The sequence below is a fragment of the Endocarpon pusillum genome, assembly GCF_000464535.1.
Source record: "Endocarpon pusillum Z07020 unplaced genomic scaffold scaffold1611, whole genome shotgun sequence".
NCBI classification, from domain to species: domain Eukaryota; kingdom Fungi; phylum Ascomycota; class Eurotiomycetes; order Verrucariales; family Verrucariaceae; genus Endocarpon; species Endocarpon pusillum.
In genome coordinates, this window is record NW_006916042.1 from 147164 (window position 1) to 168100 (window position 20937).

The 20937-nt window shown below is 50.5% G+C and overlaps 10 protein-coding genes across 10 annotated transcripts; 5 read left to right on the forward strand and 5 right to left on the reverse strand.

Moving 5' to 3' along the window:
* Positions 1 to 30: 30 nt before the first annotated feature.
* On the forward strand, positions 31 to 243 carry EPUS_05550 (uncharacterized protein; the record flags this gene model as incomplete). The annotated part of the gene is made up of 1 exon (XM_007802355.1): positions 31 to 243. One exon carries the CDS (start codon positions 31 to 33, stop codon positions 241 to 243), a length of 213 nt encoding a protein of 70 aa, XP_007800546.1.
* A 535-nt stretch (positions 244 to 778) lies between these two features.
* EPUS_05551 (uncharacterized protein) lies at positions 779 to 1968 on the reverse strand (the record flags this gene model as incomplete). The annotated part of the gene is made up of 3 exons (XM_007802356.1): positions 779 to 1306; positions 1449 to 1722; positions 1889 to 1968. 3 exons carry the CDS (start codon positions 1966 to 1968, stop codon positions 779 to 781), a joined length of 882 nt encoding a protein of 293 aa, XP_007800547.1.
* A 358-nt stretch (positions 1969 to 2326) lies between these two features.
* Positions 2327 to 2757, reverse strand: EPUS_05552 (uncharacterized protein; the record flags this gene model as incomplete). Its single annotated transcript, XM_007802357.1, has 2 exons — positions 2327 to 2588; positions 2654 to 2757. The coding sequence occupies 2 exons, from the start codon at positions 2755 to 2757 to the stop codon at positions 2327 to 2329; spliced, it is 366 nt and encodes a 121-aa protein (XP_007800548.1).
* A 2337-nt stretch (positions 2758 to 5094) lies between these two features.
* Positions 5095 to 7824, reverse strand: EPUS_05553 (uncharacterized protein; the record flags this gene model as incomplete). The annotated part of the gene is made up of 2 exons (XM_007802358.1): positions 5095 to 7394; positions 7452 to 7824. 2 exons carry the CDS (start codon positions 7822 to 7824, stop codon positions 5095 to 5097), a joined length of 2673 nt encoding a protein of 890 aa, XP_007800549.1.
* A 1234-nt stretch (positions 7825 to 9058) lies between these two features.
* EPUS_05554 (uncharacterized protein) lies at positions 9059 to 10232 on the reverse strand (the record flags this gene model as incomplete). Its single annotated transcript, XM_007802359.1, has 2 exons — positions 9059 to 9924; positions 9986 to 10232. 2 exons carry the CDS (start codon positions 10230 to 10232, stop codon positions 9059 to 9061), a joined length of 1113 nt encoding a protein of 370 aa, XP_007800550.1.
* A 311-nt stretch (positions 10233 to 10543) lies between these two features.
* On the reverse strand, positions 10544 to 12659 carry EPUS_05555 (uncharacterized protein; the record flags this gene model as incomplete). Its single annotated transcript, XM_007802360.1, has 2 exons — positions 10544 to 12473; positions 12526 to 12659. 2 exons carry the CDS (start codon positions 12657 to 12659, stop codon positions 10544 to 10546), a joined length of 2064 nt encoding a protein of 687 aa, XP_007800551.1.
* Positions 12660 to 13437: 778 nt separating this feature from the next.
* EPUS_05556 (uncharacterized protein) lies at positions 13438 to 14025 on the forward strand (the record flags this gene model as incomplete). Its single annotated transcript, XM_007802361.1, has 2 exons — positions 13438 to 13859; positions 13917 to 14025. The coding sequence occupies 2 exons, from the start codon at positions 13438 to 13440 to the stop codon at positions 14023 to 14025; spliced, it is 531 nt and encodes a 176-aa protein (XP_007800552.1).
* Positions 14026 to 14779: 754 nt separating this feature from the next.
* On the forward strand, positions 14780 to 15545 carry EPUS_05557 (uncharacterized protein; the record flags this gene model as incomplete). Its single annotated transcript, XM_007802362.1, has 2 exons — positions 14780 to 15190; positions 15246 to 15545. 2 exons carry the CDS (start codon positions 14780 to 14782, stop codon positions 15543 to 15545), a joined length of 711 nt encoding a protein of 236 aa, XP_007800553.1.
* Positions 15546 to 15981: 436 nt separating this feature from the next.
* On the forward strand, positions 15982 to 16809 carry EPUS_05558 (uncharacterized protein; the record flags this gene model as incomplete). The annotated part of the gene is made up of 1 exon (XM_007802363.1): positions 15982 to 16809. The coding sequence occupies one exon, from the start codon at positions 15982 to 15984 to the stop codon at positions 16807 to 16809; it is 828 nt and encodes a 275-aa protein (XP_007800554.1).
* Positions 16810 to 17500: 691 nt separating this feature from the next.
* EPUS_05559 (Serine/threonine-protein kinase sid2) lies at positions 17501 to 19282 on the forward strand (the record flags this gene model as incomplete). The annotated part of the gene is made up of 1 exon (XM_007802364.1): positions 17501 to 19282. The coding sequence occupies one exon, from the start codon at positions 17501 to 17503 to the stop codon at positions 19280 to 19282; it is 1782 nt and encodes a 593-aa protein (XP_007800555.1).
* Between the last annotated feature and the right edge of the window lie 1655 nt (positions 19283 to 20937).

Sequence of the window (20937 nt, forward strand, 5' to 3'; positions counted from 1 at the left end):
CGGCGCAAGGGCCAGGTCCCGTCCGCGGAGATGGCCACCGCCTTCAACAACGGCCTCGGCATGGTCTTGGTCGTCTCCGAGGCGGCGGGCGGAGCGGTCATGCGCGAGCTCGAGGCGGAAGGCGAGACCGTCTTCAGGGTGGGGAAGCTCGTCAGCAGGGCGGAGAGGGAGAGGGACAAGGATACCACCGGCTGTGTGCTCCTGAATCTGGAGTCTTGGGATGCCAGCGCGGGCGAGCAATGAGGTCGTCGGTAGGGCGGTGTGTGCGACGTTTCCACCATACCTACGAGGACATGATAGCGAGCCAGAAGAAGAAAAAAGAAAGTCATACTCCCTGTAACTAGTGTAGATATGCATCCTCTTCCACCCATGGAGACGAGAGACACGATTTGATATTGGATCAGTGACTTTACATGATGTCTTTGCTTTCGTCTTTCTAGCGAGCCTGTCTGAGTCTCTCTATGCTAGCTATCTTTACGCCCCGGACCCTCGATCTATCTATCGAGAAAAGAGAAAACCCAGAAACAGCTAGGGTTGAGCGTTGCAATGAAAGAAACGTCAGGCATCATCCTCGCTTTCTCAACGCCAACCAATCATTCGACCGTAAAAGGCTTGTCGTGGTCTTGAGCACAAGTGATGGCGTGTTCTGAACCCGCTACCGTCCGTGACCAGACCCGACCCCATTTTCTCTGCCCGGCCTAGAGCCAGATCGCTGTGCGCAAGCCGTGGCTATCTATTAAACCCGTGCAGGCGATCGATCTCTCTGAGGCGGTCGTCATCACAGCTCGCCCTTCTTGCTTCCGGCTCCCCCGGCTCCCCCTCCTCCTCCTTCAGACACCGGCGCCAAGCACTTCCTGATGAAACCCTCGACGTGGTCAATCTCCAGCGGATCCGCCGCATGGGGCAAGCCGTGATACGTCTTGAACTCCAAGTCGGCCACGCCGAGATCCTTCCTCAACACCTCGGCCGTCCTGACGCCCCAATCGTACTTGACCAGCGGATCGGCGTCGCCGTGGCCCATGAACCAGCGGGAGTCGCGGTTCGCGTTCCCGTTCTCCGCGGCCAGGGTCTTGACCTTGTCGCCCAGGAGGAGGTAGCAGGACAGGCCGAAGATGCCGGCGAGCTTGTGCGGCGTGGTCAGGCCGGTGAAGAGCGCCATGGCGCCGCCCTGCGAGAAGCCGCCCAGCACGATGCGCTCCGAGGCGATGCCGGCTGAGACTTCGCCCGCCACCAGGTCGTTGAACACGCTCCGCGACCGGAGGATGCCCGCTTCGTCGTGCGCCTCTTGCAGATCGTCGAAGGTCGTCTACAGGTAAAACAAGAATCTGGTGGTTAGCTGGGAATGGGGTTTCCTCGGGCCAGGCAGATCAAGACAGGGCGAAGCAAAAAGGGGAAATGTATATGGAACGAGGTTGCGGACAGCATCGCGGCGCCTTACTATGTCGTACCTGTTTTTCCTCGGTGGTGGTTAGGTCACTGGGCAATCGGGGGGAGCCAGCACTGGGGCGGGAGAGATAGTGCTCACCAACCAGGCATGGAGACGCCCATGTTCTGCAATTGGTTGGAAGACCATCAGTCAGCTTTTGTTCATGAGCTTTTGTTTTGGCTAGAGAGAGAGGCCACTGTCGTACAACTGTGATAGGTATGCTCGGCGCGTTGGGAAAAATGAATTTGACGTCTTCGAATTTCCCCCGTCGTCGCCAGTTCTCCGCCAGGCCGACCCTGACACGCAGGCGGATCCATGTCAGTTCGGAACAGGGGGCGGAAGAATAGGTCGGGTATGGAAAGGAGGAGAATGTAGAAGCTCACCAGCCTCCGCCGCTGCGTGATGGGTGATGGGTCAGCCTTGTATGTTTTTTTTCGACGGAGGGGTTATCTTGCTGCGTACCTGTCGCCCAGACCATGCGCCATGATGACGGTGGCAGTGTGCTTCTTGACCGCCGGAACAACCAGTGCAGGACCTGCCATCTTGTGGATTGCGACGATTCTACTTGCGCTCATCGATGGTAGGATACATGCCAGTAAGCAGAGGAAGATTGGTATTGGAAGATGCAGATGCCAAGTCATTTTCATGGGTATTATACTGTAAATACCGCAGATGTCTTAATCTGGACTAACTAATTTGCCTACCACGGTGAGGGCATAGTCGACTACGGAGGCAGATACTCGTATTCCGCTAAAAGGAAGAGACGGTAAAATACTGAAATACTGAATGTTTCCGGAGAGGCCAACCGAAGAGCCGAGTTGTATCGCAGTGGTATATTGACAGATTATTTTGCTCGTTCTTCAGAAATCAGCATTACAGCACCACAATCATGTCTAACAATCATGCACCTCCCTCACTCCGCTGGCCGGTGTAGAAGGCCAGGCCATACGTCTTTGTCTTGAAGGTAATGACCGCGCCCTTGGGGAAATAAAATACATCTCCCGCCACGGCGTGGACCTCCTGGCCCGTCTCGTCGGAAATGTCGAATTCTCCCTCCACAACGATCTTCATCTCGTGATAGGTGTATGTGTAGACCAGTGGGGTGCCTGCCTCGAGCCGGTAGAAGCCGCAGGAGATTGGTTTCTCGGCATCATTCTTGTCGCTGTCTGATTGTTAGATTGGGAACCGTGCACAAGGCTTGTCAGCGTTCAAGTGGGGAGAGCTCACCTGGAGTACACATCGCCAAGAAAGGCGTTTTCGTTGGCGATCAACGGAGGCTTGAAGGAAGATTGCGCTTTGCTGTAATGCTTGAAAGCAGTCTTCTCAGCCATCCTTTCCGACACAACTGCAGACTTCTGCGCGGCTTTAGGTATGGTTGACGATGGCGACCTGGTTAGTCCAGGGAGAGAAAGAGGAAAGAATGGTGAAAAGAGTGTCAAAGAGAAAGGACGCGACTAGGTGTTATGCTTGTTCCATTAGACTTTTCGATCGGCAAAGAAAAGTATGCAGGCAATCCTCGCCTTTTTGTACGCCGTTCCCTCAAGCTCCGCAGTATTGGATATGTGGTTGTCAAGACAAGGATATCCGATGCTGCACATGATAGTGTATCAATCAAGCAAGCAGTGCTGAACGAAACACAATGCAAGGACGCAAGAGACTCAAGGACAGCACCATACGCAGCTGCTAGTCAATCATTAGTGGTGTGAGGTAGAATATTATTGCCTATCTTAGACTGAAGATCCAGCAGAGGACGAAAGGCGATCCGACGGACTAATCCTAGTAGGACAGTAACGGCTTTGCCTGGTAACATCTTTCAGCCTCATCAAACAGCCATACTTTCGCATTCTAGTGCCTGGCATATCACCTCGGTTGGAACTTGCTACGTAGGGGCGAGCCAGACGAAAGGGACCGGGAAAGCCAATCGCAGTGTTGCGGCACTTCTGGTGGCGAGAGCTCACACTATGCTCGTTGCTGATGGCCAGTCACCTTCGCTTGTGACCATGAGGAATGCTAGAATTACTAAGCGACATTGTCGTTCGTAGCTCTTGTATGCACTTAGCCGGCATTGCACGGGAGCACAGAGCAACTGCCGATTGGAAGGGTAACAATATCGAATCCTGTACTCGGTACGGCGTTGGTGGCTGCGTCCAGGTTAGACATGGTCTCTTAGCTCCCATCACCAAGAATCTGGCAGAAGCTGGCAGAATCTGGCAGAATCTAGCAGCATGGCACCAGCAACTTGGCCCATTGCTGGGATCAAGTCACAGACCCGACGCAACTCGGCTCGTGAACTGTTTCGGCTCGTGCGGACTGCGGAAATGTGACCCGGAGGCGGAAGGGAAAAAGATGGGGAGAGCCATACCCCAATAGGAAGGTTATCCCCAATCAGGAAGCTAGTCTCAACGTGGAAACACTGACAGAGGGCAGGCGGCGCCAAGACTCCTTGAATGGCCTGAATCGTCGATGCTGCTACCGAGCACCAAGGTGGGAAAGACGTTTTCAACCGCTTGCATACTGGCTAGCGACGTATGAATCGATAATACTGCAGTTGCCTGGGGATGATGATGCAGGGGAGCCAAACGGTTGAACCTTCAGCCTCCAATCAAGAAGCGAGAATGTGTCCGGAAACAGATTTACGTAGTAGCTTCTATCCACACCTTTCCTCAGAGACTTTGGCCAAGAGCGTTGAAACCATGCTGGAAGAGGCATTGAAATGCTGCTCACTGTCTCCACAGCCAATGCTACTTTGGGAAGCTTCAAAGTTAAGTCCGTCACGAGCCCAGAGCTATAAGAGCCAAGTCGAACTAAACGGAACAATAGGGAAGAAGCTTTCGTTTCACACGGGCAGAACAAGGAAAACAGGCATCTCCGTTGATATCGCGGCTCCATCCGCAGTGTATCATTTACCGAACTCCGTCACTGAGAACCCCTGTAGAAAAGCCATAATGTCATATCCTTCCAAGCCTAGTGTGGCCAGGCGACTCGGTCGAAGTGGTGTGGGATAATAAGAATTGCTGAATGCACCTCGGGTCTTTTTCGTGTAAGAAGGACGTCCCTTATCAACGTTTCGGAGTTCTGCCTATCCCTTGTGCTAACATCGAATATCAGCCCATTGTTGTACTGCCACTAAGCAGCTTCATCCCGACACAGCCGGCCGCAAGTGATATATGTATCACTTAGGCATTATCTCGCCCCCGCAATAACTACTGCAACAGTCAACAAGATGTCCTTCAGCTTCCCTTTAGCATTTTACGTTCTGGGTTCAGTCCATACTTTTCTCTTCCTCTGCATTTGAAATCCAAGATATTAGACTTGTTGGCAATCACAACTCCCGGCTCCTGCGCTTTAACAACCGTATCAATCTGGGCATCTTCCAACGGGAAATAAGCCAAGGTACTCCAACCATCTTGCTCAACGCCAGTCGCCGCCGCAGAGATGAAAGACTCACAACCTTGTTCAACCCGGCCAGCAAACACGAAAGATCTGGAGCAATATATTGCAAGTCTCGAGTCTTATCTGGCAAGGCCGGATGGGAAGCCTGAGAAGAGCGGTACGAAGGCTAGCACCAAAGGTGACAGAGGCAGGAGCTCCGGATCCAAATCGACGAATTCGGACAGCAATTCATCCAAGAAGCACTAGACACGGTTAGCCAGACGTTCGAGCCTCATTTAGCCAACAAAAGTAGACTGTTTACCTTCCCACTCAAAGTCGCTCATGACACCGATCCAGTGCAGTCGACCTCGCACGGTATATTCGAATTCTATGCTCTCCAATGGCGATTCCATTGACCCCTTCCGCGCTAAAGATGGTAAGGGTAAAGGGGATTGCTTTGGAAATTGTGGCACGCTTGCTCCTCGGTAAGAATCCACGTGCATTGAAGCTGCAGTGCCTTCATCGTCCAAGCGGACTGAATGTGGCAGTCCATTCTGGTCGGTCATGGCTCTTCGCTTCGAGAAGGAGCCCTCAACCACAGTAGCGAAGCCAGACCCACCCGATCCGTTGAAGAAGACACCAGGAGTGGTGTTGTCTGCATCCGACATCTTGCGCTTGGTACCCCGAACAGAAATTGGCGAAGGGGTTTCATTCATTGGGACACACCAGGTAGCTTGCCTTCTCAACAGCCGATCTGCCTTCGCTGCTTCGAAGCGGTCTCTTCGATCCCACACTTCTTTGACCACATCGAAACATTTGTCAACGTTGCCTATCGACAGCCGGGCGGACATGGCTGCCCATCGATTTCTGACCCATTGCCTGTCCTCTTGAGTTATGGCTTCACAACTGGCTGCCAAAAGAGGAAAGATTTGGATGATGATGGTTCGGCTGCTCAGAGGAACGGTGGCCAGATACTTCAGGACCGTGTTGGCCAGAATGCTTGCCGGGTCGGAGGGAATCTCGGGCACGGCTTGATGAAGATACAACAAAGTAGCCCATCGATATGCTTCTGCCGTCTGGACGCTATGCTGTACCTCGCTCGTGGGATCCTCCGGTATCTCAAAGCTCACAGGTGCTGGTGGTTGCCACTGCTCAATCCTTCTCTTCAACTCGATCGCGTCACTGATGAGTGTAAAAGAATTAGTGCTGGACTTCCGCACCCTCCTCACAATAGCAGCTACGCGGCCGATGAGGGGAAAAAGTGTACTTGCGGCCCCCATAAGAGGATCGATCTCCAGCATATTATCAAAGGGTTGGTTAAAAGTGGCCAACACATTGTCCAGATCGTCAAAGTCGTCCTCTTTCAAACTGGTTAACTGTGCAATCACGTCCATGTAGATAAACGTATTACACAAAAACCTCAACCGATGGAGTTGCTGCATGTTGCTTCTGCCCGTCTGCACAGCATTTTGATGCTTAATGACAGCTTGATTGACAAAATATTTGGCTCCCTTGAGATGCTCGATACCACTGCTTACATGCCGGTCCCAGCTTTCGCTAAAGGCCAAGACAAGGGTAGTAGCCAAAGCGGCATCCACCTCGTTCGAGCTGAGTGGGTCATCGAACCTCATATCGTGCAGAGAAGTGGCAAGGTTGGTCACGCTTTTGTGCATATGCTTCATCCCGTCCATCCGAAGTTCCGGTGCCGCCTTGGAGCTGTGGAAGGCTGTCAAGGCCGCAATTGCATGATACAAATGCTTCGACTCTTGTGCCATTGGCCATAACACAGTTCTCCAAGGATTCTCGTTTGGCCCGTCCTTGACAGACAGGATGCCACAAGTCTGCCGATCGAACTGCACCAGAAGCATTTCTGGAGAGCTGCTTGGAAGTCTTGGCTGCGCCCATAGGTCCATGATGGAAGAGCTGGACGAGGATGATGACTCCGACGGGCTTGGAGAGGTAGACGGTAGGCGGAATGACCAGTTATTGGACATGATACGTTGCTGCTGATCCAGATTCATCATCGGATCGTCTCTACGCACAATTTCTTCGACATCCTCGTCATCATCTACTGCTCCATCGACATCAGCGGGTGGCGTATAGCCACTAGGCATATATGGCAAGGGCGACTGCGGTGGTCGAAGTTCTATTGGAGGCGGGGGAGAATTTAGATCCGTCCCGGGCAACAAGATATCTCGTAAAGTAGGTGAGCCGGAGGGAAAGGAAGAGGGATGGTGTGCTGGGTGTATAGGTCTCGGCTGGGAAAGATGGTTTGCGTTTGGTTGAGCCTGGGGAGAATTGTCTGATGCATACGGATTGACAACTGACTGGTGCTCATAAACGTTCTGTGTCTGTGATTGCGGTATGTAGTCGATGTCCTTGGAGAAATGAGGCGAAATTGGGGTGGGAAATCCGGTGTAATGATTTGGCATCAGGTACGGATCGCGAAAAGCATCCGGGCTGCCAATTGCTTTGAAGCCACCATCTGCCTCAGGTACGGGTGAAGGGCCCGCATTAGAATCGTTCGAAGGGCTCGAAGCCGACGGCGCCTGGGCAGATATATTCCTGAAAGTCGAAGGCGGCGGCGGAGGGGACACTGGCAGTAGACACATGGTTAACAGGCTTTTCCATCCTCACTGTTCGAGGACTTTACCCTTCTTGGGCTTGGGTCCAGATTTGCCCGTGAAATTGGCTTCCTCAAAAGACCTCCATTTGAATGCTTTACTATACCCGCCACATTGCACGTTGCGCTTTCGGCATTGCTCGCATGTTGGCTTGCTCTCATCGCATTTCAATCGTTTCCCCTTGCACGTGATGCACCCATTCCGGCTCTTGCTCTGCTTGGGCTTTGTGATTCCCCCATTCTGGACCCCGGACGTAGTGGGAGTTCGGCCAGAGCTTGCGAGGGGTCTCCCTCCAGCATTCGTGATCGGTTGAATCGGAGCTGGGTTGGGAACCGGCGTGGAGTCGCTGGCTGGTGACTTTCTCAGAAACGCTGAGGGACTTGGAATTGTGATGGTCTCCATGCAGTATGCAGTGGATTGGGCATTGGGAGTACCTCGCTTATCGTAGGCGGGAAGCGGTCGATGGTGTGGAATACGCTGACATGGCACATCTGCAAGTGAGATTTAGATGGGATTGAAGACGGAGTCCGCGTAGCAGCTCAAGCACCGTGCCTGGCCAGTACAAAGGCGCAATATTAGACAGCAAGGTGTAGTGGTCCGGGGATGGGAGAGAATGGCGCCAACCGGACCCCAAACCCCGATAAGGCAATTCCCTCGGCTTCAACGATGTGCAGGGCGATAGGCGATAGGAGAGCCAACCACCTAACTTTGGTCAGCGTTGACTCTCTCCAGATCCTCACCCGGACCCTCTGTCTTCGATCACCACGTTTAGACTATTCTTGTTCTCAACACAATCTGCGGATGGCAGCGAAGTTGCGAATACCTTGTGCACGTTGTGTGCTTCGGGCACAGCCTCATGAGTTCTGGCCTGTAGACCTCAACCATTTCGAAACACCTTGAGGGATGCTCTGTTTCTCATCTAGAATTGCATTATCACTTGCGCCGTCTAATCAAGGATATTCGAGCCAATTTGGGAAGAGCGGTCCAGCAACGGTTGCTGAGAACAAAGCGCTGCAGCAGTACTTGAGACGTGCGAGGTCCAGGCGTCTTTGTATACAAGTAAGACAACCTTCTAAACTAAATCTAGATCCGAGAAATCCAGGAGGAAAATGTTCTCAGTAGCCAGAAGATTTTACGGTGCTTGGTCTGTGTCTCAATCCTACAGCGTCCTAGCATGGTTTGAGACAAGATGCCCCTTACAGTCATCAGTCGACAGTCTCGTATACATTTTGGCCATCGTTGTGCAATTGATCTTGCTCTCAAAGTTGTTTTTCAGAACCTATAGTCCAAGTTGTTTCGATACCAGCGCTTTGCATGCTTTGGTTGAAATATAAGACCTGGGACCAAAAATCCGACTCCTGGGCCTACAAGTACAAGGAAGCTGGAACGTTGTCTTGTACATCATATAATTGTCTTTGCGTAGACGCATAGCACAGAAATCCAAACAGACCCAAAACGTGATCATCGTACTTGAAGAATTTTATACTGTTGGATTCTCGATGAAGCTTGAAGAAGAGAGATGCAAAGCAGCTCCCGCAATAATCCGCTCCGGGGGAGGAAATGAGTCCAGTGAGCGCAGAACGCCCGCTCAAACACCACTGAAGTTCAACGAAGGATACATCAAAGCCTGCTATAACTATAATCCAGCCTTTGCAATCTCCGCTTCCGTCCACTCCCAGAGTGTCTTGCCCGCTTCCACATCCATCGCATATTTGTTGCCTGAATTTTCGCCATCGACCTTCCCTACTGGTGTATAGTATGCCCCATTCTGGAGCTCCTCTTTCTTGGCGCCCGCTGCTGCCCAGATCGTGTTATGAGCGCCAGTCGAGATGGGTTGAAACAACAATGGTCCAATGAGCATGAGAGCCCACCGAATTAGAGCATTGCTCTTGTTAGTAGTGTCCCATAGGCCTGATTTGATAATCCCAGGATGGACCGAGACCGATTTTATAGCAGGATACTGCCTAGCAAGCTCAGCGGCGAAGAGTATGTTGGCAGCTTTCGAGGCCCCGTAGCGGGTCCATGTACTGGTTGCAGAGAGCTTCTCATTATCCAACATGGTCTCCATGGCTGGTGCTCTGTTATTAGCGACTGAGCTGATCGAGATTACCCTAACATCTGAGCCAGGAAGTGCTGCTGTCTTTTCCAAGGTCGGTAGTAACAATTTCGTCAGAAGATGATGTCCAATGTGGTTGGTACCAAATTGAATCTCGTGACCTTGCTCCGTCTTACCCAGGGGTAATGCCATGACACCAGCATTGCAAATTAGGATATCAAGACGTTCAGTGGACGATCTCACCGACTCTACCGCGGATCGAATTGAACTGAAGGATGCAAGGTCGAGTGATAAGTTTTGAAGGTCAGTACCTGATTGTCCAAGTGATTTTCTGATTGACTTGACCGCTTCTTCGCCTTTGGACTGTGTACGAGAAGTAAGATATATTTTCGATGGATTGTGCTTGGCTAGTTGAAGAGTGGTTTCTCTGCCCAGTCCATTATTGCCTGGAAGCGTTTACATGAGTCAGTTGAGTCATGAGATGAGATTCGAGCTACAAAGACCAACCTCCAGTAACGAGAATCACTTTCCCAGCGAGTGCCCTAATACTGTTTTCTGGATTGAATGAAGGGGCGCCAGTTGTGGGAAAATAGGTGTGGAAGCCTTGAATTGGATGGAGTAGATATGGTGTGATAAAGCCCGTCGTCTCTACGATCCCCAGAATGTTGGCCCAGAAGATTAATGGAGGAGATTTACGTTCCCAACACGACGCATTTGAAGGACATTCATCCTGATCGACAATCGAGCTGTCCATGGATGTCGAATCCTTGATCATGAACGAGAATCCGGGGAAGAGATGTTGAGCTCAACGACAATTGGACGCCACCAACTTGGCAGGTACCGGATTGGTCCAGGTTGTCAGCAATACATCCGTATGCTAGGATGGATATGATGGATAGACGACTGAAAATTGACGGCGTGCCAACTAGCTACAAATGGTAGGGGGGGCACATTTTTCTATCTATAGTTGATCATACGCACAAAATCATCTTACGAGACCGGGTCTGCCTGCCCCTTTCAGTGTTACCCACGCATTCGCTATGTCCTTTTCATACAATGTACATATCAATATCCAAAACCTTCGACGTGTAAGTATATACCTTGTGCTCCTGTCCCCTTGTGCACAGCTCGTTCATCGCTAAGTGCCACCACACTTGCGCGGACGTCGTCTTGCAGTCCTTGGGGTCCGCACACGACGACCGCACTCTCGCCCTCCGCTTCTTCCAAAACCTTCCTTATGATGCTTCGGGGTTGTGGTCGACCGAATAAGAACTTCATGGCGGGATTGGGCGTAACAGCCGGCCGGTTGCTTGGTTCCGCTTCAGATGCGAGGGTTGCGGAACTCGTCGTTGTGGCTTTCGATCCATGCGCGCAGGTACAGACGGGACGGTTTGGCTCGTCCTCAATCGTTGCTCTACAGCAGCACGAGCCGTCAGGCCCGCAGCCACCGCCTTCGGAATGATTATGCTCACTTGACTGTAGACAATTCACTTCGACAACTTTCTCGGGATCTCTCTTTTCCATTGTACCTTTCTCACCGAGTCCAGACTTAGCTTGTTTTGGCTCTCCATGCGCCCCTGATTTGCAAGATCTTGTAGAGGTACTCTTCTCAGCATACAATGCTTCATCACATGTGATATAAACGCTGATGTCTACCTGTCTGTCATCTTTAGGATGCTTTGTACGCCCCATAGCTGTGTTATCAATGACCTGATGTAGCTGCGTAATGAACCAATCAAGCTGGTTGCGTGATTTCACTACCCATACAAAGCGAATCCTGCGCGTCAAAGCGATTTCATCGGTAAGTGAATGGCGAGGAATCACGTCCTTATCGAGAAGCCACGACTGAACGATGTATCGCAGATGTGGAACTGTAAAGGTGGCACCTGTGCTGCCGGCGAAGAAGACAACGCTATCGAACTGACGTAGATTCCTCATGCGTCCGTATGGGCCTTCAATGCCGACTTTCCTCATCGTTGACCCCGAGTTCTGGTTTGCCAAAGGTAGAGCATCACTTTTGGTTGCATGATGGAGGAACTCCTTTGTACCACCCTGGTGGGCCTTGACGAAGAATTCCAGCTTGCCATCTGAAGGCAGAGAGGCAATGGTGAAGGGGTGACTCTGTAGTGGTAGCACAGAATGACATGACAGAAAGACGTGCTGGCCAGGCTTCCACATAAAGACTGGCTTATCAATCGAGACTCGGGTCACGCCGTCCGGCAAAGCAGTAAAGGATGCAGAGTTTGCCCACAACCCATTGACCTTCATCTTCCAAAAATGGAAAGGAGTGAGATTGAGGTACAACATCCGTCTCATCCTGAGAAGACGATCGAGAGCAAAAAGGGCAATTGGCAGCCAAACCCACACCTTGACCTCATCCGGTACATGAAGCCAGATAGCCGCAATGAATCCGGCAAAGGTGAGGAGATGAGAGATGACAAACATCTCATAGCTGAGTTTGCGCATAGGGGTGGCAGAGGTTATAACTATAAAGGTCAAAATGCACCATGCAGCAAAGCCTCGTTGGGTAATTGGGTCTGTGGTCAATTTAACCTTGACATAATCATACCGAGCCCAATTCCTGAACCAAAACCCCATATGCAACGTCGCCGAGAGCCAAAGTGTCCTAGCAGTCCATCTGTGAAGCCAATTCAAGCGTTCGTAGCCAAAACCAGTAAGCATACCTATGATGTTCTCTTTTGCTGATAGCAAGACTATCAGTGGAAGTTGTGCAATGGAGACGAAGCCTGTTCGATAGCCAATATCTTCCCAGCTCCATTTGTCTTGCGTATCTAACTTGTAGAAGCACAGAACAAGAACAACGATCACGTTAGAGAAGACGAGAGTTGTCCGGCCCAGGTTTGGAAAGCGAAATGACCACCTTCTCCAGCGAAGTGTGCCTAAAGGAGCATAGCTGAGCTCGCGCGCTACAGCTGTTGCTGTGGCGAAGGACACCCAGAACATGGACTTTGGCTTGGACTGTTGCGACTGGTATCTTCAAAGATGTAAGCCAGCATCTTCTATGGAAGACGACACCTGAATAATACCTTTGAAGAGCCAGAACTTTGTTCAGAACGTTGATCAGCGTTGCACAGGCAATCGCAGCTCCGAGCACTGCCCAATACATCTTCTGCACGTAGAATAAATTTGGTACTCCATTCCCTGTCGACGTGTCCCCCATCCCACCTGCATGGTGGGAATGATCCATTGGCGTCAAATAGGTGGTTTGTTAAATACACCACAAGTGTTGCGATGGTAAGCGTAACCTGCACGACAAGCTACTCTCCAAGGATCTCTTTCCTTTGAGAGGCGAGCAGGAATGTTAGGTGATCATGGTCCGTAGTGTGAGCCTTAAGCAAAAGCTCCAGACCAAGACGAAGGTGCAATCTCTCCTGATCAGATTGTGACAGCCAAAGAGGAAGAAAAATGTGGAGGAATTGGGTAGTATTGGTCAGACTGAACTCATTTGGCAGCGTATGGGGGCTTCACCTTGTTTGTTCCGCAGCTGTGAAAACGTCCAATACACATCGAGTAATGCTACGTATTTCAAGCTGTGCTGACTCCACTGCGCTGGTGGGTGGGAACCAAGCCTGTGGGTTGTCACAGACCTCAACTAGCCAATTGCGGAAAACTTGCTCAAACTTTGACCATTCGCCACATATCACAAGCGATACTTAGCTGGTAGGGCGGACCGCCATAGGCCATCATGTAGCTAAGAAGAAGTGCACGGAGTGCTGGACTCCATGCTGATGCCAGAGGGGCGGCTGAAGAAATGACGGAGTGCGGCTACTGTCCACATCCATCAAGTTCTACAACCTACGGGCGAGTTCGAAGGGCAATTGAAGCCACTTAGCTTTCGAAGTACTAGTACTACGGAAACACTTTCGCATCTGCTGGACCTCACTTCAGAACACTAGTACTTCTAACCACTCGATTCTCGATTTCAGAACATTACAGGCATGGCCCACTCGAGCGGTTCTTCAGGTCATGGCAGCATCTTCACGAACTCGCGAGACACGCCGCTCTACTCGTCGAACTGGGTCCCAAGTTCTGCCGGAGGATATGCTGGAACCTGCATATTCCTTATTGTTCTGGCCTCGGTATTACGGTGTCTCGTGGCTTTCAAGACTGTGCTGGAGCAGCGATGGCTGGCCCAGGCAAGGTGTCGGCGTTACGTTGTGGTCAAGGGCAGAGGAACTGAAGCTGGAAAGATCGAGTCTGATCCTGCGGCAAAAGCAGGCGCTCTCATCACCACGAACGGAGTAGAGGAGAATGTCAAGATTGTTCAGTCAAACAATGAAGGAGCAATCCCATTCAGATTGAGTATTGATATACCACGAGCGAGTCTTGTCACGGTCATCACAGGTGTTGCATATTTACTGTGAGTGTCGTGTCCTGTTCTTGATGAGACAGTTGATCAGTGCTGACCATGCACCAGCATGCTGGCAGTCATGACCATGAACGTGGGATACTTCTCATCAGTTCTTGCTGGTACCTTTGTCGGCGAGCTGGCTGTTGGGCGCTACGCACAGTGGGAAGACCATTAACATGTGTCTCATCCATTGTCATGACTGACCGAGATTGAATCTCCACTAAATGCACAATTGGTTTGCATACATGGCGTGCATACGGGGCGAGCATTGATTTCTCAGAGTCAGGGACAGGATAGACACGACAATCTTGGGTTTCCATTTCTGGGACCACGGTTGCCATACAGTACCATAATACTTTCGGGCAGGCATAGTGGAGTTCATAGATGGCCCCTCTGGCCCCTGATTCGCTGTTGACTAACTTAGTTACAACTAGATCCCGAAGAACTCGTCTGAGCAGATTTCCAAAACGACCAACCCTCAACCAAGCCAAAACATAAACTTGCTCAACCTCCATCATCTGTAATATGCCAGATTTGACTAATTGTATTTCTAATTAGAATGCATCTGCTATTGGTAATACGGAGTACATCTAGCCGCCTTGAAAGTCCTGCCCCAACCCTTTTCCATCAGACGTAGCTCCTTACCCCACTACCAACAGCTCATATCCACTTCCGTGGAGGGTTTGTCTAAGCAGGACAATCTGGGCTCTCGAGAGGATGCTAGTGGAATCAATGAAAGCCAGCTATCGCAATTAGATCGACAGTTGCCACGAGACTCTTCTTTCACATCTGCGTTTTCCTTTATTGTGTACAACGCTCTGGAAGCTCTTTTCCATTTCAAAGTCTTGACTCTTCTACTACCCTTTTCGCCCTCTCGGTATTTCTTTCTGTATCCTGCCGGCGACTCCGTTCTGCACATCATCTGCATAATGCTTTGCCACTCTCTGCTCGTTCCATTTTTTGCAGCTCTTGTACCAGTGTCCGCCCACTTCGAACTGAACTACCCCACAGTTCGAGGTTTCAATGAAGACAATCTCGGCACTGGACCGTGTGGAGGCTTTGATACTCCTACATCCGAGCGTACCTCGGTTTCAACGACATCGTTAGTACTTGCCCTGAGGATGGGCCACGACGAGAATGCAGTACAAGTTCTTATGGGAATGGGTGACAATCCGGGAAACAATTTCAACATCACACTCGTTTCCACTTTTCGAGAGGAAGGTCTGGGAGAATTCTGCTTGCCAGATATACCACTACCTTCGAACCTCGGAATTATGGATGGCATGAACGCTACGATACAGGTGGTGACTAATGGGGATCCAGCTGGCGGACTTTACAACGTGAGACATGACAAAATAACATGATAACGAACCGTGCTAATGAAACCGCCTTCAGTGTGCAGACATTACATTCACAACAGGTACGGTAAATCCTCCATCGCAATGTACCAATGGCACGGGCGTGAATGCAAGCCCGTTCCCCTCACAAGCCGCTGCCCGGAATGCCAACGAATCAACTCCTCAAGGACAAGCTCAGAGTGGATCAACCAGTGAGACTGGATCGTCAAGTCAGAGCGGGAGCGCCACTGGCAGTAGCACAGCGGCAACAAGCACACCAACAGGTAAAGCGGCTGCAGCGAGCGTGGGTTGGGGACTGCTTGGAGCTGTTTTCCTGGGAGCAGCCGCCCTCTTGTGAGTAGGCTGTCACACCTGCAGAAAACCTAGATTTGTACAGTATTTAATATAGGCGCTTTCGCTCAAGTCATTGAACAATCAGCACCCCAGTACTCCGTATTTCTCGCCGTAACATCACAATTGAAGTAACCTTAATTGTGTCTAAATGGAGGCTTAGGACTCAAGGTTAGGGCAGGAAGACAGTTATGGCGTCAAGGAAGAATGTCTACGTCATTGATAGATGTAGTTCCCTGGAGGACGCGACTGGAAGGTGTGCCTTTTTCCGAAAGCGAGGCTAATCAGCATCCATTAAGTGTTCAATATCCTGCTCAATATAACTCATTAAATCTTGAACTGGCTGGCTTCTCTCCGATAACGCACAGTCGCACAGTCGCACAGTCGCACAGTTGCACAATCTGGCTGGCACCACAATACGGCTTTCTCGTCTGCTCTCCACAATGGCTAGTAGTAGCAGTTCAGGGGCTGCTCCATGGAAATCAACGTTTGACTCCCATTTGAAGAAGTTGGGCTCATCTCCGGAATTCTACCTTGCCACCGTCAGCCACGAAGGCTCACCCAGGGTACGAGCATGTATACATCGAGGCTTCTGGACAGCACTTCCTGAGAATTCACACAATAAGTTGCCGAAGAATCCTCCGGTGTTCGACTCGGATTGCCCTACTTTCACAACGGACGCTCGGATGAGTAAAGTTTACGACATTTTTGCCTCAGGAAAGGGTAAGGGCACACTGGAGCAAAGTCGAGCGGGCACTGGCGGGGGAGGTCCCGTTGAAGCAGTGTATTGGGTGAAGGATATTTCGATGCAGTGGAGAATCAAGGGTCAATGCTGGATCATTGCTGCAGACGATGTCGAACACGAGGGAGACGGCGATATGCAGAACTCGGGGACAGTAACGGTGAAAGCAGTGTTGCAACGATACATGCGTAAGACTGGCGAGGACGGCGACTGGAGCTGGAAGCGAGAGGTGGAGAATCACTTTGGGAACCTATCACCGATGATGAAGGGCACCTTCAAGAACCCGCCTCCGGGACAACCGTTGAAGGATGGAGCTGGACCAGGAGAGGCACTTGGACAGAAAGCCGGTGAGTTGCAAGAGGAAGATCTAGCAAGAAAGAACTTCAGAGTCGCTGTCCTCACGCCTCAGGAAGTGGAACAGGTGGACTTGAGTGACCCTGCCCACAATCAGAGATGGAGATGGACACTTACAGGCGATGGTAAGGACGAAGGGATTGCCGAATGGGAAATGGTAGAGACGTGGCCGTAGATGACCAGTTCATGAAAGCCTAGAAACATAATCATTGCGCCATAACTTGTGTGGCTTTGGTTCAAGCTTTGAAGGAAGGTTTTAGAACAAATGCTTACTACGGTAGGAGGCATAATGTTTCGCACCTGCGCACTAGTAACTACTTGTAACGCCAAGATAGAACGCCACAAAATCGCTCAGTTAGGACTAGTCTAGTTTTTTCTTAATATTGGGTATGCCGTCCTTCTGCATCTTTAGATGGCGCAGAATTCGTAGATGGCGCAGAATGAGATAGAATCAGTAGAATAACGTGTAAAATCAACAAAATGCGCGTAGAATGGCGATAGTTAGCATTCGTACAGAGCAATAGGGTATCTGTATAAGCACTGTTAATGACGTTACTTACTAGTGCGCAGGTGCGGAACATTATGCCTCCTACCGTAGTAAGAACTTGAATTGGGGCCGAGTTGATCTTGGCGCAGATTCGGGTATCGATTAGTAGTTAGTAGGGCACTGTCTGGATGTAAATTGGCGTTGCTGTGGAGGATGCCACCCCTGCAGCTTTTGTTTACCTTGGCTACTCCAATTCACATTCATCCCTACGACCATAGTACCTGAGCATCTACTTAAGCTCCGCAACGCCTTCCCACCGCAGTTGCTCTGAAGCATCTGGTGACTTCGGAATTTTGAAGTCCACAATACATCCTTAGCCATGGAGATGCCCACTCCTCCCCCGCTCTTACACACTCGGTCAGGCAATGAACATGCGTTCACGACTCCCGTCTCAACCCCTCAGGGAAGCCCAAGCAAGAACAGACTTCCGCCTGGCGCCAACGACCTGCCAAATGTTTTCGAGAATTCGCTGAAGCTGGCCCCTCTATCTCCAAGTTCTTCTTCTGGAAACATCAATCGAGACCCTTTCGCCGACAGTTCCCATTCCGGAAGCCCAAAGAAATCAAACAAGGAAAATACACCACCAGGAGGTGGGTTTCGGTTTGGAAAGGAAGGCAACGCTGTACAAAATCATGCCGCCATCAGCCGTCAAGAACCTTATCAGCAAGCCGACAGCAGAAAAATACAAACGCAGACTAAAGGTCTCACTGTAGAAGAATTGCAGAAATTACAGCAGCCAAAAGTGAAGCGACTTGCCAACGTCACTCAACTGTACTTCCTTGACCACTATTTCGACCTTCTTTCCTACGTTCACAATCGTCAAAACCGACAAGCTGCTTTCGACGCCCATAATCCTTCACCTCCAGCTACACCGCAGGAAGACTACGATGCTGCTCTCAAAAAGTACCTCGGACGTGAACGTGCAAATCTCCGCAAGCGCCGTACTCGCCTCAGACACGGTGACTTTCAAATCTTGACTCAGGTCGGCCAAGGTGGTTATGGTCAGGTCTACCTAGCCCAAAAGAAAGATACGCGAGAAGTCTGCGCATTGAAAGTCATGAGTAAACGCTTATTGTTTAAGCTTGATGAAATTCGTCATATCCTCACTGAGCGCGACATCCTGACTGCTGCGAAATCAGAGTGGCTTGTCCGTCTTCTCTATGCTTTCCAAGATGAGCAGCAGATCTATCTCGCCATGGAGTATGTACCAGGAGGTGACTTCCGCACACTACTCAACAACACAGGCGTCTTACACAACCGGCATGCCCGCTTCTACATTGCCGAGATGTTCTCATGTGTTGATGCGCTTCACAACCTTGGTTACATCCATCGAGATTTGAAGCCCGAGAATTTCCTGATCGACTCTACCGGACACGTAAAGCTTACCGATTTTGGACTTGCCGCTGGCATGCTTAGCCCGATCAAGATCGAATCTATGAGGATCAAGCTTGAGGAGGTCGGCAACACACCTGTTCCCTTTGGCATGCAGCCTATGGAAGACCGCTCTGCAGCGGAACGTCGTCAGGGATACCGCTCCCTCAGGAGGCAAGATGTCAATTACGCCAAGTCAATTGTTGGTTCACCTGACTACATGGCCCCAGAAGTCCTGAAAGGAGACGAGTATGATTTCACAGTCGATTACTGGTCGCTGGGTTGTATGCTTTTCGAGGCTTTGGCTGGATATCCACCATTTGCAGGCGCAACCGTGGACGAGACATGGCAGAATTTGAAACGCTGGCAACGAGTACTTCGAAAGCCGCAGTACGATGATCCAAATTACTTTTTGAGCAAGCGGACCTGGGACTTGATCACACGACTCGTGGCGGCAAAAGAGAATCGTTTCAAGTCGATGAGCGAGATCCACAAGCACGAATATTTCGCCGAAGTAGACTTCAACGCGCTTCGGGAACAGAAGGCACCGTTTGTTCCGGAACTTGACAGCGAAACGGATGCAGGATACTTTGACGATTTCGGCAGTGAAGCCGACATGGCTAAATACAAGGAGGTGCACGACAAACAGAAGGCGCTAGAGGAGATGGCTGATAGGGAGGACAAGATGAGCAAGGGCTTATTTGTTGGATTTACCTTCAGGCATGTTTGAGACTGTCGACTGCTATCAGAATTTAGTACTGACCAAGCTCCCAGACACCGTAAACCAACAGTCGACGCTGACGGCAAACAAGCCAGCCCACGAAAGGCCATTGCAACTGATGGCACGTTCGGCACCATTTTCTGAACAAAGAGGAGACATGAGACTGATTCTCGCTGATGAGGTGGGGGTGGGCGCTTTGAACACTGATTGAGCCTACTGTATCATGCATTGGCGTATTACTCTCGGAACGTGTTTGGGGTCCTCACTTAGAGAGAAGGCGATGAGCAGCTTCTCAGGTGTTGGGTGGATGAACAGCTCATGATTGCATGAAGGGGAGGTGTAATAACATGGGCACAACGAGGTTAATTTTTGTGGCAACAGCAGCAGGATCGGGGCTCTTCGGCTTGCATTACTAGAAGGAATCCCATTTCTTTTCACACCACCAACTTGGCTTGAGAACTCCTTGTGCTAACTAATAGAGACGATAATGCTTGGGGTAGCCCGAGACGAGAGAAGGGGACAGCGGACCCGACTTTGCTACTGAATCTCGATGCCGGATGGACCCCCTTGCCAGTTACACATTTACGTCGATCGTTGATACAATGCGCTCTATGATGTTGTGAAGGTAAGGGGGTTGATTTTGTGACAAAGTCACGTAAGTGGCATATAGAGGACGCGAACGGCAGAGAAGGCAAAAGAGATGGGCAAGAATGCTCTAATTCGCAGGTGGCTGTCGCATAAGCACCGGCGAGAAAGGATCATTACCTTTGACTCGTCATGGTACATCCTGGCCAGGAGTACAGGTCAGTCGCTCATCTTCCTCGAGCTCCCTCAACATTGAATCATTGATGGCCATTGATAACCTTGCAATACAGAAGCTGATACACTAGAGTTCTTCAGATGTCATCATCCAACTGCCGATCCGATGTCATTTATCCAGCTCACTGGTACAAAGTCTGCATACTGCTCCTAGGTGAGTTCTCGTCTCTTTACTGTGCTATCTTTTCTTTCACAATATAGATTCATGCAAATCCCTTACATCCAGCAGAGCTTTAGCCATAGTCAGACTCACCTTCTTCGCTTTGCTGTCCGTCTTTCATCTCCTTCTCTATGCCTGTGCTGCGTCCCATCTTGCACGATCTCATCAGGCCAGTTTCTTGAACCGTTTCTTCTTTTTTTGGACACCATCTTTCGGTAGCAATGTCTTCTATCCATGACATAGCTTAGCCTCTCTGTGCCACCTATGTTTTATCCTGTGTACGCATCTTTCTTCCCAGCCCTGTGGCATCTGGTGGGATCTTCCCTGTGCGTCCCATTCAGAAAGCTTATGACTGTGTTTTGTTCTGGATGTCCATCTTCTTTGCTGGCATTGCTGCATTTAGTAGGATTTCGCCATATATCGCCTTCAGAAAGCTCATGCTTTGTCCAAAGCCAGAGGTGTGTGGCTGCTCTCATTCATACCACTTACGCCAAAATTTGCTCGGTCATTCAACGCGTTACTTTGGACATTCGTCTTCCATGTTGCTATGCCCTCGATATGCATCTTGCTGTTTGCGTCGTGACCACGGCCTTGCTATGGATAGGTTGGACAGTATGCACGGTAATGGAAAGCATCATGGAGCTGCCATTTTTTGCGTCTAGCTTACTTGGAAGGGAGAAACAAG